The sequence below is a fragment of the Megalobrama amblycephala genome, linkage group LG24 (genome assembly GCF_018812025.1).
Source record: "Megalobrama amblycephala isolate DHTTF-2021 linkage group LG24, ASM1881202v1, whole genome shotgun sequence".
NCBI classification, from domain to species: Eukaryota; Metazoa; Chordata; class Actinopteri; order Cypriniformes; family Xenocyprididae; genus Megalobrama; species Megalobrama amblycephala.
Window position 1 is genome coordinate 4,072,376 of NC_063067.1, and position 17,047 is coordinate 4,089,422.

General features: G+C 42.2%; 1 protein-coding gene across 1 annotated transcript in view; it reads right to left on the minus strand.

The window, feature by feature from the left end:
* Nucleotides 1-14,307, minus strand: part of LOC125260176 (interferon-induced very large GTPase 1-like) — a 30,114-nt gene extending 15,807 nt beyond the window's left edge. The window contains exon 1 of the mRNA XM_048178413.1: nucleotides 14,063-14,307. Within this exon, the coding sequence (XP_048034370.1) occupies nucleotides 14,063-14,078 (16 nt within the window). The 5' untranslated portion in view covers nucleotides 14,079-14,307. The remainder of the gene's footprint in view (nucleotides 1-14,062) is intronic.
* Nucleotides 14,308-17,047: the final 2,740 nt, after the last annotated feature.

A 17,047-nucleotide genomic window follows, 5' to 3' on the forward strand; every position in this document is an offset into this window, starting at 1 on the left:
GTAATGTCAATACACAGCAGATATAGACCTGTGAAAAGAATCTTGATATCTCAACACTGTTGCAATTGCAACGCATCAAACTTTAATTTTCATTTTGGATGCTTTTGAGATGCTTAGCATGCTTCAAATTGCATGAAACCCGATAAAAAACGTCAGATATGTCAACCAGTAGACACAGGCAAAGCCGTAGAAACAGGTGGGGAGGAGGGCTTCTATAGCGCCATCTTTTGACAAAATGGGGGCGTTAGTTTAAACTACAGTCACCAATCTCGGTACCCATATTGTTCTCATTAAGCTGGACAACTTTCTAATTTACAGTCATTAGCTCCAACCAAAAGGAAGTCAGATATTTTGTTTTGAATGTGGATTTTTCACACACACACACACACACACACACACACACAGATGTAGATTCTCTCTCTATCGAAGGAAAGAAATAGTAATCATGCGCACAATTTATTTATTTTTTCTTGCATGTAATATGCAGGGCTCCGTATCTATTTGCATGTACAGCATGTCAAATAATTTACTGCACTGGAAGCTTTCGTAAAATTAAAAATGAAAGGAATATTCTAAAAGCAACTGTTACATAAAGAAGGGGTTGGAGACACAGAGATAGTTAAGATAATGTTTATTTACAACCAGAGATGACGGGCAGAGTGCAGGTGAGTGAAAGCAGGTTAAGTTCGTGACTTGAGATGATACTGGAGTTGATACTTGTCTTGATCTTTTCCCAGGGATCGTGGATGCAGGCAGACGTGGAGCAGACGAGACACAAAGACACTCACAAGAGACGAGGAAATACCAGGAATCACAGGGAACACTGGAGACAGGTAAGTAGTCATTTAGAGTCCTTGAGGTAAGCATAACAGGTAGGTATGCGTTAACGAGACCGGAGCTCTGGAGTGTCTTTTATGCTGCTGTGGTGATTGGTGCTGATGAGTGTCGGGTGTGGCTTGTTAATACTCAGGAGAGGGAATGCATTGTGATTGGATGTGTGTAGAGCCTGGCCCCCCCCATGGTCCACTCCTGAGGACTGTGGACCCCGATGTCGTGGTGGTCGACCTCTGCTACGCGGAGCTGGCCTGTTAGGATGTCTGGCATGGAAGTCATTGAGAAGACTTAGATCGAGTATATCATTCCTTGGGACCCATGAGCGCTCTTCGGGACCATATCCCACCAAGTACTCCAGGTGACCATCACGGTGCCGGGAGTCCAAGATGTCTTTGACCAGGTAGGCTGCTCTATTGTCCACGATCAGAGGAGGAGGGGGTTCTTCGGCTTCGCCAGGCTCTGTGGAGGGAAGGACATAGGGATGGTGAGGCTTGAGAAGTGACGCATGGAAAACTGGGTGAATTCTATACTCAGGAGGGAGTTGCAGCTGATAGGTGACGGGGTTGATCTGCCGGGTGATGCTGAAGGGGCCAATGAACCTAGGACTCAGTTTCCTACAGGGCAGGCGCATTCTGATGTCCTGGGTTGACAGCCAAACCTTCTGTCCTGGGTGGTACTGGGGTGCTTGAGAACGTCAAAGGTCAGCTGTCAACCTGCACCTGCGTAGAGCTCATTGGAGTTGCAGATGAGCTGAGTCCCAGACCCTCTCGCTCTCCCGGAATCAGTAATCCACCACCGGGACGTCTGATGGTTCCCATCCCAGGGGAACAGTGGGGGTTGGAAACCGAGTATGCACTGGAGTCCAGTGGTGGGCTGATGGAGAGAGTTCTAGGCGTACTCGGCCCAACCCAGAAACTGGTTGCAGGAGTCCTGGTGGCCGTGACAGAAGGTACGCAGGAAACGGCCAATCTCCTGAATCTTCCTCTCCGTCTGCTCGTTCTTCTGGGGGTGGTATTCAGAGGAGAGGCTTATGGTCACACCTAGGAGTTTAAAGAAGGATTTCCACACTCTCGATGTGAATTGTGATCCGTGGTCAGATACGATATCTTCGGGCAGTCCATAGTATCTGAAGACATGGTTGAATAGGAGCTCAGCAGTAACCATTGCTGTTGGCAGTCCAGGCAGGGGAATAAGTTGACAGGACTTGGAGAATCGATCTACTATCACCAGTACACAGGTGCATCCATTGGAGACTGGGAGATCCATTATGAAATCCACTCCTAGGTATGACCAGGGGTGGTCTGGAACGGGCAGAGGTTGAAGTTTCCCGGAGGGAAGATGTCGCGGGCTCTTCGAGATGGCACATTCCCTGCACGTACCTTCTGACGTCGGATACCATATTGGGCCACCAGAAGCGAGAGGCGAGAGGGTTTCATTGACCCCTGGGTGGCCAGTGCCCAGTGATGTATGTGCCGAGTGGATGAGGGGAGTGCGCCGTGTCCGTGGAATGTACTCCATCCCCTGGGGGCAACCCGGCGGGTGTTGGTGGAGGCATTCGACTCAGGGAGCGTTTCTTCAGACCAGGTAATGGGACTGACAAATAGTATCTTGGGTATGATGGACTCTGGATCATCTGTGCTTTCATCGGGACCATGAATACGAGACAGAGCATCAGCTTTTACATTCTTTGACCCAGGACTGTAGGAGATGGTAAAAGTGAATCTCGTGAAGAACACAGCCCATCTTGCTTGGCAGGGATTAAGTCCTTTAGCATCCCGTAAGTACTCCAGGTTTTTATGGTCTGTTAGAACCGTGAAGGGATGTTTTGCTCCCTCGAGCCAATGCCTCCACTCCTCCAGGGCGAGCTTGATGGCCAGAAGTTCCCGGTTGTCGATATAATAGCTTACCTCCGCCGGGTTGAGCTTGCGGGAGAAGAAGGCACATGGATGGAGTTTACAGGATTCCCCTGCTGCTGGGATAATACTGCTCCCACTCCTGTGGTAGAGGTGTCCACCTCAACAATGAAAGGGAGATCTGGGTCTGGATGAGTCAGGAGGGGAGCGGTTGTGAAGGTGGTCTTGAGAGCTTCAAATGCTTGGGTGGCGGCTGGAGTCCAGGACAGAGACTTGAGAAGATTTGTTAATGGGCTGGTGATGGAACTGTAATTTCGGATGAATCTGCGGTAGACATTTGCAAAACCCAGGAATCTTTGTAACTCTTTCACAGATGTAGGAGTGGGCCAGTCTTTCACAGCAGTAACCTTCCTCTCGTCCATGCGGACGCCACTGTGATCGATGACATAACCCAGGAACTGCACTGAGGGCTGATGGAATGTGCATTTCTCAGCTTTGAGATAGAGATGGTAGTCCCTCAGGCATTGGAGGACCTCCGCAACGTGGTGGCGATGTTCGGACATGCTCCGGGAGTAGATTAAGATGTCATCTATGTATACAAGGACTGGCCTGTGCAGGAACTCCCGGAGCACCTCATGCATGAAGTCTTGGAATACGGAGGGAGCATTGACAAGTCCATACGGCATGACAAGATATTCATAGTGGCCAGTAGGGGTCACAAACGCTGTCTTCCACTCATCCCCCTCACATATTCTGATGAGGTTGTATGCGCTGCGGAGGTCCAACTTGGTGAACACAGTGGCGCCGCGTAGATGTTCCAGCGCTGATGGGATGAGAGGAAGTGGATACCGGAATTTGATGGTGATCTTATTTAAAGTCGATTATTTAAAAATTATTATTATTATTTAAAATCTTATTTTAGTCGATGCAGGGCCGCAAGCCTCCATCCTTCTTCGACACAAAGAAAAAGCTTGAAGCAGCAGGGGAAGTAGACGGGTGTATGTAGCCTTGTGACAGAGCTTCATTTATGTACTCCTCCATGGCCTTCTCCTCCGGGATGGAGAGAGAGTATATCTTCCCTCTGGGCACTGGCTCACCGTGAATGAGGTCAATTGCACAGTCCCATGGCCGGTGAGGAGGCAGTTTGGAGGCTTCTTGAGGACAGAAGACATCGTTGAAATGGGAGTAACAGGCAGGGATGTCCATAGAACGTTTCTCGAGTGGACTTTCCACAGAAGTAGCACAGACTTGGATATCTTCGGAACTTAGAAAACTTGAAACAGGAAGCTCAGAAAGACATTTTCCACAGGAATAGAACGAACTTGAATTTCTTTGGAACTTGGAAGACTTGGAACAGGAAACTCAGGCAAACAGTCAGTAAAGCATTGGTTACCCCACTTCTGGATCTCTCCTGTCCTCGAGGAGATGATGGGTATGTGCTGCTCTAGCCAGGGGCGCCCTAAAATCACGTCAGCCATTGATTCCTCCAGAACCAGCAGGTGGATCTCCTCCTCATGGAGAATGCTGATTTGGAGGTGTAGAGTTCCAACACTGTAACTTACTTGACGAAGGGGTTTTCCAGTTACTGAGTAGATTTGGTAAATCGTGGACTAATCCTTTAAGTCTGGATTAGATTTCTCAGAGAACAGTGGATTTTGCACAAATAATAATATATAATTTTTTTGTAGAATGTTTATAGAGGTTGTCTGAGAAAAAACACAGACATGGCAGATTAGGATGATATTCTGCACTCATTTGAAATTGACTTATGACATTCTATGACATTAAAGTAATCTCAATTTAAACAATCTCATGGAAGTGGCTGTTGTGGTTTGTGATCAGAGGAGCATCAGCTGCTGCAGTAAATGTGGTGTGAATTTGACATAGTCCTTTTATGTTTAACTGTTTTAAATGCCCATTGTCCGCTGTGCACCAGCGTCATCGCTGCTTGCAGCTATATTTGTAAATTGTCTTTCTAAATGTTTTGTTAGCATTTTGCTAATGTACTGTTAAATGTGGTTAAAGTTACCATCATTTCTTACTGTATTCACGGAGACAAGAGCCGTCGTTATTTTCATTATTAAACACTTGCAGTCTGTATAATTCATAAACACAACTTCATTCTTTATAAATCTCTCCAACAGTGTGTAATGTTAGCTTTAGCCTGTTGGCCACAGGGCATAGCCTCAAACTCATTCAGAATCAAATGTAAACATCCAAATAAATACTATACTTACATAATTGGGTATGCTGCACGACGAACACTTTGTAAAGATCCATCTTAAAGGTTATATTAGCTGTGTGAAGTTTGTTTATGCAATGTATTATAGAGTCGCGAGCTTGGGAGCGGGGATTGCGAGCATTTAAAGGGGAAGCACACTGAATCGGCACATATTTAGTGATTCCCCAAAATATGCAGTTAAAAAAATGAATTAAAAAAAAATCTATGGGGTATTTTGAGCTGAAACTTCACAGACACATCCAGGGGACACCTTAGACTTATATTACATCTTGTGAAAAATCATTCTATGGCACCTTTAAGGGACAATGCAGACTCGGGCGAGAGATAGCTCACAAGCGTTTCTTCTACGTGAAGCATCGCCCCATAGCCATACTGTTTGAGTCCCATACTATATTAGAATAGACTGGGGGCTATAAGTCTGGGGGCTATAAACTCAATATTGTGCCAGTCTCTGCCACGACCTCGACACCTCGGTGTGGAGGTTGGGAAAGAATGGTAGTCCCAGACGCTGAGGCAGTGACCGGGTGGGCCGAAAGCGCTCATCCATTTTACTTTTGTGACGTTTTTCAGTACTTTCTGCTGGCCATTCAATATTTAATTTTGCCACTGCCCTGGTCACAACCTCTAGCAGCTCCTCATATGCTGGAGATGAGGACAGCGAGTCCTCCTCTCCAGCCTCGATGCTCACCACATCCACCTCCTCAGAGTTTTAAATCGTGTAAGTCAAATAGAAAACAAATATTCTGTGTTTATGTAATCTGTATGAAAAGAGAGCCATGTCAGAAGTCCATGATTCAGCTCATTATCCGCTAATGCGGCCACGCCCACGGAGGGGGCGCTATTCAGACGCAAATTCAGTCAATACATGCATACATCGTCTCAATCGTGTATTTATTGTCTTGAAAAATGTTTTGAATAGCCATAGTTAGTTCGGTTAGTTCCTGGATTGCCTATTCTTCTTTAGCAGGCATTTGTGGACAAAAGGGGCAGAGCGCCCTCCGGCTGCAAGTATGAATTGAAAACACAGTATCCAGCATTCACAGTGACGACAATAAATAATGAATAAATACTCCTCTGTATAGAAAATTGACATAAACATGAGAATCCATCAATATTTCTCCAAATGTGCATGCTTTTAAGCTAAAAGCCTATATGAAATGCCATAGAGGTAACATAATTGTTCAGACACTTTGCGTCACAGAAATACATTATATTTTAAAGAATATAATAGAATACCATTGTTTTAAATTGTAATAATATTTCACAGTATTGCTGTTTTTTCTGTATGTTTGATTTACACCATGATGAGATTTGAGACATGATCAACAGAGGGTTTTTTCACTGCCTACCTGTCTGAAAGAGCTCATTATTTATGCAGGTCATTAGAGCTCTTTATGCGATTCTTTTGTCTTCTCAGGTGAGAATCACCCATTATTCATGATGATTCACGCCTCCACGCATACTGTGTTTCTTGACCAAAGATGTTTTAGAAAATTTAAATCTCTCTATTGTTTTATATGAACAAGCAGGCAGCATAATTTTTTACCTCATTTTGAAGCAAAAACTCTAGTCTACAACCTCAAATACCCAGAAGTCTTGTGAACAAAGATTTAATATATATTTTTTGGCTTTATTTCAGTGACTTAAGTTTTTTGTTTTTTCAATAACCACGCATAAACGTTATTCCTTCAAAAACACAAACATGTACATACATGTTCCTCACAAATTATTGTAGCCTAGTTTGTGCTGAATACAGTGTAATGACACTTTTTCCATTAATATGTTTATGAACAACTGAAAAAAGCACAAATGTCAGAAATTGTCAAAACTTCTCCAGGGCCCCAAAAATCCTCAGACCCCTGAGGGTTAAGAGAAGTGTCTGGCTGCAGACCATGGACGAGTGGAGCTCCACTCTCGAACAGGAAATACATCACCTCCACTCGTGTTTTACTAACGTCTACACCTACCCCTACCCCAACCCTAAACCTACCCTTTACAGTAATGCAAATACTTATTTTATTAACATCTACACCTACACCAACCCTAAACCTACCCTTTACAGTAATGAAAATGCATTAATTAAACTAGTGGAGGTGACGTATTTCCTGTTCGAGAGTGGAGCTCCACTCGCCTCCTCAGGCTGCAGCCAGACCCTATTGGAAATTAATGAAGCCGCCGCTCTGCCTCAGCAGCAGTGGGACCCGATCCCTGGGGAACACTGGCCGCGGTGCCCTCTTTATTTTTATCAAAGAACACCTGGCAAGAATGGAGGGTACGTAATGTTAACTTCTCACAATGCACGCAGCACAAACAAGCAACGCACATCTTGTGTGTATCCCCACCAGTGATGAAGCGAGGGCAGGGAGGGACACGCTTGACAAACTGCTGCTTGCTAGTCACCATATACATGTCAATATGTAAATTAATATATATATGCTTAGGTGTAACAGAAAATACTCTTGCCCTCAGACGAAGAGATATTTTCGAGCTGTATTCAGTATGCAACACCAAATAAGACAAAATAAGACACACTATAACACAGAGCGCCGCTGAAGACACAGAAGTTGGCATTCTTTGTTCTCAGGAGTGCTTTATAGTTTCCTAGTCCCTGACGTCACCCGCTCTGATGTCCCATCACCCTATTGGTTCAATTTCACAAGTGCTTCAAGACGTAATCATGCAGAGGTGATCCCATGATCCCAATAGAGTTATTATATATATATATAGTTTTTACAGGCTGAAGGCGCATAGGACGGGTTTTTATTGCTAGCACGATTTCAATATGTTTATAATAATGTTAAGAATAATAAATGTTAAGAAATGGCCGGCCCAGTTCGCAACGGCTGGACCGGTCCCGAGATGGGCCGACCGCCCCACCCCCTTTTGTTACTGTGGCGCTCTCACACCACACATCATGCTCTGTCAGAGTGAAAAATACAATGGAGCAAAGAGAACACTGGCAATTCGTCGACAGACAAGAGAAATTTAAACAATACTGTTTTGTGGCTCTTTAATGTGTCTTGACAGATTGCTGTAACACCTCAGTTCAAGCAGCCCATGACACTACACTTTTTTCCAAAGTCCACAACATTAATCTAACTGCTTTGTCGGACATAAATGTGGATATGGCATTATGATTGGTTAGATAGCCTGTCAATCAAACTCAGTCAAAATCAAGCACGTCATCAGAGAGAGAGCGCAACACGAGCAAATTGTCAGTAAAAGTTAGAAAAAAAGAAAGGCAATTGAGAAAAGGTTCGAGAAAGCAAGAAAAGGCTCTTAAGTCCGACGCTGCCAACTGCCTAAAATTAGCCAAACTTTTTTCAAAGGGTTTAAATTCGGCCGCTGCAGCGGAGTAAAGTGCGGAGGAAAGTCATTCTCATGCAATTCATGCTACTATGCTCCAGTGATTTTGTTTGTTTGTTTGTTTTTGATTTTTGTATACTTTGTAAGCATAGCATACAATCAATGTATATTTTAAAATGACATTGCTTCGTGATAATTGGTCACAAGTGTTAGCTAGCCTAAATTACATGACTGAAATATCAGCAGATAAGGTGGGATTTAGGGTAAACAGACTGCTGTACACTACTTGCAAAGTTGCAATATAGTCAAAAACACATCAAAAATGTATAGCAACCCAGGTGAAAAAAAGTACACTTCCATAATGTAGCTTACTTAAAGTGCTCTATATTTTCACGTACTAATTTTGTACTTTGTACATTTACGCATTTGGCAGACACTTTTATCTAAAGCGACTTACATTGCATTAAACCATACATTTTTGATCGGAGTATGTGCAATCACTGGGATCGAACCCATGACCTTGGCATTGCTAGTGCCATGCTCTAACCACTGAGCTATTTTGTACTTAATAGATTGTTCTTAATTTTGTACTTACATAGTATTTTTTTAATAAAATTCTTCTTTAGTACTTCTTAAGATAATGTTAAGAATATATTCAACTGTGCTATTTTGAGACACCATGAATTAGAACTAAAATGTGCTTTTAACATACTATCGCTGTATTTGTAGTGTTATGGTTTCAAGTGTACTACAATTGGTAACTAAATGGTGTCTCAAAATAGCACAGTTGAGTACACTAAGATGTTCTTAACATTATCTTAAGAAGTACTAAAGAAGAATTTTTAATATATTAAGTACAAAATTAGAGTGTGAAAATAGAGCACTTTAAGTACATTATGGAAGTGTACTTTTTTCACCTGGAAATGCGCGTGTCTGTGGTAATGTGGGCTGGTGTGGCTACAGTGCCAAGGCTGAATTTTTGTCCCAGTCTGCCCCTGGGTGATCCCAATGCGATTCAACGCAGCGTCGATGTTCCCATGAAAGGGAACCATGGTTAATTTTCATAAGAGCAGCATTCAAAAAGATGAATGAATACGCTTTAACTGTCTTAAAGATATTTAATGTGTTAAGTAATCTTAATCAGAAATGTGTTGACAGCACGACTGCTTTGAATATTATGAATTTTGACAAATGTAAATTGCATACAGTGAAATGATTTTCAATGAAAAATGATGCAGGATAATGACTAAAATATTTAATTCAAATAAATGAGTTCCTTCTGATATCATTCATCGAGTCTGACACACACTGCAGCGTTGCTGTTACTAGTAAAGATGAGCACTGACACAGAGTGGTGAAATAATAAATGTTTATGAGCCATGGCTTTATCAGATATATTCTGTACACAGCAATCATCAAAATATCTCGTCTCCTGTCTGAAAATGTCCAGATTTTGAAATTATCCTGTGAATGCTTATTTTGAGAGGGATTTTATTTAACTAGGTGTTAACATCACATTGAAAATATAAATAACGGAAGAATCAATGTTCAAAGTTTAGCTCCAACCCCATTAAACACACCTGAACCCAGCTAAACTCTGCAGGACAGTGGCCCTCCAGGACCGAGTTTGGACACCCCTGGTCTAAATAATGTTGTCCAATGGTGGTGCTCATTTAGGTATTTTACTTTATTTTATTTTTTGTAAGGCAATAGATTTTTGGTAACACTTTTTCCGGTGTACGGCAATGGATTATGTGCAAGATTCTCAGGGGCGCTACTGTAGAAATGTTTTTAAGGGACAAAACACAGTTGAAGGTAATAAATAAGGATCACAAACAATAACAGGGTTTTTTTTTCTCAAATCGTCTCATTTAGTTAGCATCATTGCTGTTTGAGCTGCGTGCGCTGAGGCTGAAGAGAATTAACACCCGTAAACTGAAGTGCTTTGCTCAATGGAACACATCCTAAGGATAATTCAGATATTTATACAAGATAAACATAATTCGAATGGATTCCCCTGCTGCTGCGATAGGACCGCACCTACTCCTGTTGTGGAGGTGTCCACTTCTACTATGAAGGGTTTATCAGGATCGGGATGGACCAGGAGAGGAGAAGTGGTGAAAGCATCCTTTAAGATGTTAAATGGATGAACCGTCTGTAGAAGTTTGCAAAGCCGAGGAAACGTTGAAGTTCCTTTACAGTGGTGGGAGTTGGCCAGTCCTTGATGGCTGCCACCTTCCCCTCATCCATCCGGATGCCACTGCTGTCGAAGTTATAGCCAAGGAACTGCACTGAGGGTTGATGGAAGGAGCATTTTTCGGCTTTCATGAACAGCTGGAACTCCCTCAGGCGTTTCAGGACCTCCGCAACATGGTGGCGATGTTCGGCCATGCTCCGGGAGTAAATCAGGATATCATCGATGTAAACCAAGATGAACTTGTGGAGAAACTCCCGGAGCACCTCATGAATGAAGTCCTGGAATACGGAGGGGCAATGACCAGGCCATATGGCATGACCAAATATTCATAGCATCCCCCTCGCGTATACGGATGAGGTTGTACGCGCTGCGGAGGTCCAACTTGGTGAAAACAGTGGCACCACAGAGATGTTCTAGGGGCGGTGGGACAAGAGGAAGGAGGTACCTGAACTTCACGGTTATGTTGTGGAGAGCTCTGTAATCAATACAAGGCCGGAAGCCTCCGTCCTTTTTGGCCATGAAGAAGAAGCTGGAAGCAGCAGGGGAAGTTGATGGACAGATGTAGCCTTGAGCCAGGGCCTCCTCGATGTATTCCTCCATGGCCTTCTCCTCCGGGATGGACAGGGGATATATTTTTCCCCTGGGCACTGACTCACCCGGAAGCAGATCGATGGCGCAGTCCCATGGCCAGTGTGGAGGCAGCTTTGAAGCTCTCTTGAGGCAGAAAACGTCGCTGAAGGGGGCATAACAGGATGGTATATCCACAGAACGTTTCTCTAATGGACTCTCAATGGATGTTGCACAGACAGGGAGTTGACTGGAGCTTGGAGAACATGGAAAAGGGAACTCAGAGAAACAGTCATTAAAACAGGTGTCGCCCCACTTCAGGACTTCGCCGGTCTTCCAAGGATGGGATTGTGCTGCTCCAACCATGGACGCCCTAAGATCACGTCAGCGGTGGATTCCTCCAGAACTAGCAATGAAGTCCTCTCCACATGAAGTACACCGATTTGAAGTAGTAATGGGCCGACACTCTGACTAACTTGTCGTCTGCTTACTGGTTTTCCAGTTATCGAGTGGATCTGATATGAAGCAGGCGTAGCCGAGGTCTTGAGGTTGAGCTGACGGCAGATGGCACCTGAGATGAAATTGCCTGCTGACACAGAATCGAGGAGTGTGGTAACTGGAATAGAGACATCAGCAGCAGTAAGCTTCACAATAGTGGTGAGTGGTTTCATCTTATTTGTAGAAGGGGAGATGGCACTCACCATGGGACGAGGAGGACGAGTGGGGCATGCGGAGATTACATGCCCCGGTGCACCACAATATAGACACAGATTCTGGGTGAGTCTTCTCTGCCATTCAGCTGGAGTCAGGCGAGATGAATCCACTTGCATGGATTCTTGAGCTGGTTCTGGAGGGCTGACGGATTCTGGCCGGCAGAGGAAGGTGTTGTGCTGAGACTGGCCCTGGTTCTCTTCGAAACACGACTGTATACGAGTGGCGAAGCAGATGGAGAGTTGGATAAAACATTCAAGCCTGATGGAATCCTCGTATGCAGCGAGATGCAACCGCACTTGTGGATCGAATCCTTGACGATATGTAGTTATCAGCACTTGTTCATTCCATTCGCTTGGCAGCAAGTGTTCTGACATTTTCCCTTGTTTTATATTATAAAGGTTCTCACCGATAGATGAATCCCAGAAGGGTTTTCCAAACACTTCTTTGAAATGATCGATGAAACTGGAGTAGGACTGGATAGCTGGATGATTCTGGGACCAGATGGAATCAGCCCATAGAAGTGCTTTGCCGCTCAGTTGTGTGATCAGAAACACCACTTTCGATTGTTCGGTGGGAAACATGTGCGGTTGCATCTCCAGGACCAGTGAGCATTGCAGGAGGAAACCGTTGCAATCCTCGGCAACGGTAGGGAGCCGGTTTGGCCATGGGACTGGCGTACAGCAGTGGTGAAGGAGTGATGGCTGTGTTTACAGAAGTGATGGCAGGTGGAGCTGGCGTGGATGCTGGGTGCACGGTAAGTGTTCGACGAAGTGCATCCCCCAGATCTTGGAATGGATTGGATTGGCTCATGCTTGCATCTAGCAGTGTTGGTCCGGTCTTCTGTTACAGTACAGATGGCTCGGAGACAGAAGATCACAGTTAAGGTATTTATTAAGACACAAGCAGAGGTTTCGTCGAACACAGGTGAGTAATGGTGCTGTGAAGAATAGAAGAATAGGTATTGATACTGTCCTTTTGTGAATTGCAGGTTGGTTGTTGGTGATGATCGCTGGAACAGTTGAGACGCTGCAGACAGATGACACTCACGCACACAAAGGGAACACACAAGGTAACTTGGGATCGCTGGAGACAGGTAAGTAGCATGGAAGTCCTTAAGTTAAGCATACAGGAATAGTCCTAGTTGCAAACGAGACTGGACGGTGAGTGATTGTGTGTGAGTGTCTTTTATGTGTGGGTTGATGATGAGGTGATTGCGTGCAGGTGTGAGTGATCAGTACTCAGGAGAGGGAGTGCACTGTGATTGGTTGGTGTTGAAACCTGGCGTGTCTGTGACAATGCATCAGAAAAATTGGGATTGTTGAACAATAAATATATGAATATAACAGCTTGATTTTGCAGTGTTGTCTAATGTCCGTTAAATCAAAAGTGTCCAAAAGTGTGAATTATGCGATAACGGACACAGCAATGCATCATGTATTATAAAATCATTATGTTTGTAGCATGATCCATTAAAACATACAATACAGCCTATTTAAATTCAGACCTAGATATTATTACTCCACTAGGTCTGAAATATATTGTTCGTTGCAAACATAATGATCTTACATTTATTAATTATTAATCTACTATTAATAAATGTGTTAAGTTGCATACAATGTAAATACTCATTAAAGTAGGCTAACTACGTTACCTCAGATGGTTGAATAGTTTGATTCCACAGCTGGTAAAATAAAACATATATAAGACAATACAACATTTACTGTAGAAGCCATACAATTTACTGGTGACTTAATTTAAAAAAACTGTTCTATTGTGCTTTTGATTTGGCAGTGAAATTTGATACTCCAAAAAGTATCAAAGTGTCGCCTCTTGGGTTCTATACTCTTTCGTTTAATGTGCATTAAGCGCACAGCACTTGGGTATTTTTAAGACATGGGACATGGGATCTTGTGCACTAACTTCCTGTCGTGTGCACGCGCTCTCAAGTGGCCAAGACCGCAAGTGTTGGTATTTGGACAAGGCAAACGTTAGCGAGTATAACGGAAGTGACATCTTTGGTACCCGTGGATACAGAGATCTGTCATGACACATTAAAGAGCGCCAAAACAGCATTTTCTGTAATTTGAAAGATGACACTTTGTTTCTTGTCGAAAGTAAGAAAATGCAGAGCTTATTTTGAATCCAAGTGTTCAAACCAATGTTGCAATGTTGTAATGCATTCAGTACATATACACCATACCGGAAGTCCTGTTCTGAAACGGTTTGGTACGAATACGTGTACCGTTATACGTCATCATTTAATAAATAAAATAGTATTTGCCGTTAATTTCAGTAAATATGGTATTTTAGTTTGTTAAACACATTTATTTGGTGTGATTTGATTCTTACCTGAACTGGATGCCATTACACAAAACAAAAGTGAAAGTGTTGGCAACTTAGCAACATTGGCTGCGTTCCACTCCAATTTTAGACGCACTTGTTAACTTCCCTAAACACTTCTCCTCGAGGGAATCCCTGCCGCCATTTTTAAGTACATTCCACTTCGTGGAGTGGATGAGGGAAGTTTATATGGACAGACCCTCATCCGCTCGATTTTGACCGAGGAAGCGAGTCTGCTCTGTTATACACTTCAAGCAGCTCTATATCCCACAATTCACCTTGATTTTGACATCACAGCAGATCGCGCTCTAACTGAAGTGGATGACATATTAATTATTTTGAATTAATCGCATAATATTCTATACTATAACTATATTTATTATGTTAAAATTTAGTTGCATAATACTTGTACTACCTTATGTTCACAAAGTTTATACTATTGATATTTAATTTGATTTGTGTAATTTTATTTTTCTCCAACAGCTATACTTATATGATTTTATATATTTTCTTCAACTTATAAGCATATGGTGCATAAAACAAATTCATATGTACAAAAGGGGTTTATATAATAAATCAGCTCCATAGTGAATTCCAAGTAGGGGCGTCACTCGTTTTTCTCAATGCATCAATTACAAATCCTGACGATGCATGCATCGATCTTGAAACAAGTTTTTTTTTTTTTTTTTTTTTTTTTTTTTTTAAGTGTGAAACGTTAATTTCGGTCAATAATCGATGTAAAATGCTAAGAATCGTATTAATCACGATTCTATAGGGATTCAGTGCTTTAAAATAAACATTAAATGACTACATTAATGGAGACGTGCCATCATTTTTGCCCTCACAGCTCTACTCCACAGACACGTGCTGCACTCTTTACTGCTCTCCTCAGGACGGCCACTGCTATTCACATGATCAGATGACAACTCTCTATTAAGACAGCATAGTTCTGAGTCAAACTGCTCAAGCCATTGATAAAGCTGACAAGTCATTGCGTGGTCACTACTGTTGAAATAAAACTTTTTTTTTTGCCTGGAAACGTCGTCGTTATTTTCGATATGATAAAATGCTAAAGTTTTAAGGAAACGGGTCATTGATGTTACCTGAGCAATTTCAAGGCACGCATTTATTGCATGGACAGAGCAAACACATAATGTAAGTGTCTATATGCATAAACAGAACAGAAAATGAATGATAAATGAAATTATGAACTTAATGTTGTTAAACTAAATGTGTGAAGGAAAGTGCCGAAATTACAACATTAACAACACTGACATAAGAGCGCGCGGTTTATCTATCAATCAGATGCGCATTAAAGTTGCGTTCGTTACTATAGCAACAGTAGAAATCCAGCGCATTTTCTTTCAGAATCATTGTAAGGAAAACCTCCGTAAAAAGAGGACAAAGAGGGCTTTTCTTACTATTCTGTGAAGAAAAGTTAGTTTAGGATTATTTAGGAAAGTGCATGATATTCTAGGGTAGTCTCTCTATGTAAGCATTATGTTTAATGTACCTTAAACACTTTAATAAGGTTGTGTAGCCATTAAGACTTTCCTCAACTAGTTAACTGTGAACTAGGCCTAACAATACTTTTAAAGCCCTTTTAAAGCCCTTTTTTTTGGCTTATGTAAATTTCCACAAATGCCAATTTTTATAGGCTATTATTTATGTATTATTTATATTAATTATGTAGCATCATTAAGAACTAATATGAACTAACATTAACAATGGACAAAAAGTTATTTTTGTTTGTTTGTTTTTGCCCTTACTCTCTGACCTCCTGAAGGTTGCTGTGTAATTCGCACCCTGACTAAAACACATTGAGGGAAGCATTTCAATAACCATAATGCATATTAAAATGCAGAATTGAATCAAATTTATCAAATCGCATTAAATTTTAATGTGAATCATCTCGAATCTAATCGTTCTGAATTTGCAAAAATCGTTGTTGAATCGAATCAAACACCTATGAATTGTGAATCAAACTGAATTGCTGTCTACCCAAAGATTCACAGCCCTAATTCCAAGTGATCAATGACTTGTTTCATTTAAACCTTATGAACCAGTTCCGCCAGTAGTGGGCACTTGTGCAACACAAGCAACGGCCCACATCCGAGTCCACGAGACTAAGAGAAGTTAGCGATTGAACGGCATAATAATTTGGAGTGGAATGCAACCTTTGTCACTAGATTTAGGCTATGCTCACACAAAGCCGGAGCTTACCCTAACCAATCTTTTTTTTTTCCTCGTCTCAAAAAATATCTGCGTCCACACGACACCACTGAAATGACTTAAAATGATGTAGTATACATGCCAGACCAGTATGTGGTGCTGTAATTCTGCCACAGAGATGCACTTAAAGCAGCGAATAAGACACCTTGTAAGACTGCGTCCAAAACTCAATAGCTGTGTCCCAATTCAGGGGCCGCACACTTCGAAGTGCATGAAATGGGTGGGGCTTTGGAGTGGAGGGTTGCCAGGTCTGCGCAACAAATCCATCCCAAAAGTAGTTTAATCACAGCACAAGTGGCTAGCGACTGTGGCTGCGTCCAAAACCGCCTACTCAATGAGTAGGTACTTAATTTCAATAAGTACTTACTTAACGAGCGCCAAAAGAGTAGGTACTTAACAGCCAAATCTCATAGAGTATGCGAGATCCGAAAATAATCCGCCATGTTGAAGTTATCATGTGACCTACGACGTTATCACAAGTGCAACAACTTAAAAGATATGAGTGACAGGTTTAATTCTTCTATCTGTAAATATCTTGATATTGATAAACTTAAGCTTATTTTGTGGTCTTGTTGAAGAAACAGCTGCCAGTAATTTTGTAATTGTAGTAGGCTACAACTAATATATTTTGGGTTAATTTAAAGTTCTTATATTTTTATAATGTGAGTTTATTTTTTGTTACAAATACCCAAATTCGTGTGAATATGTTATTAATTTCTTTATTTTATATGCAAAAATGTCCATCCACAAGCATAAATCAAA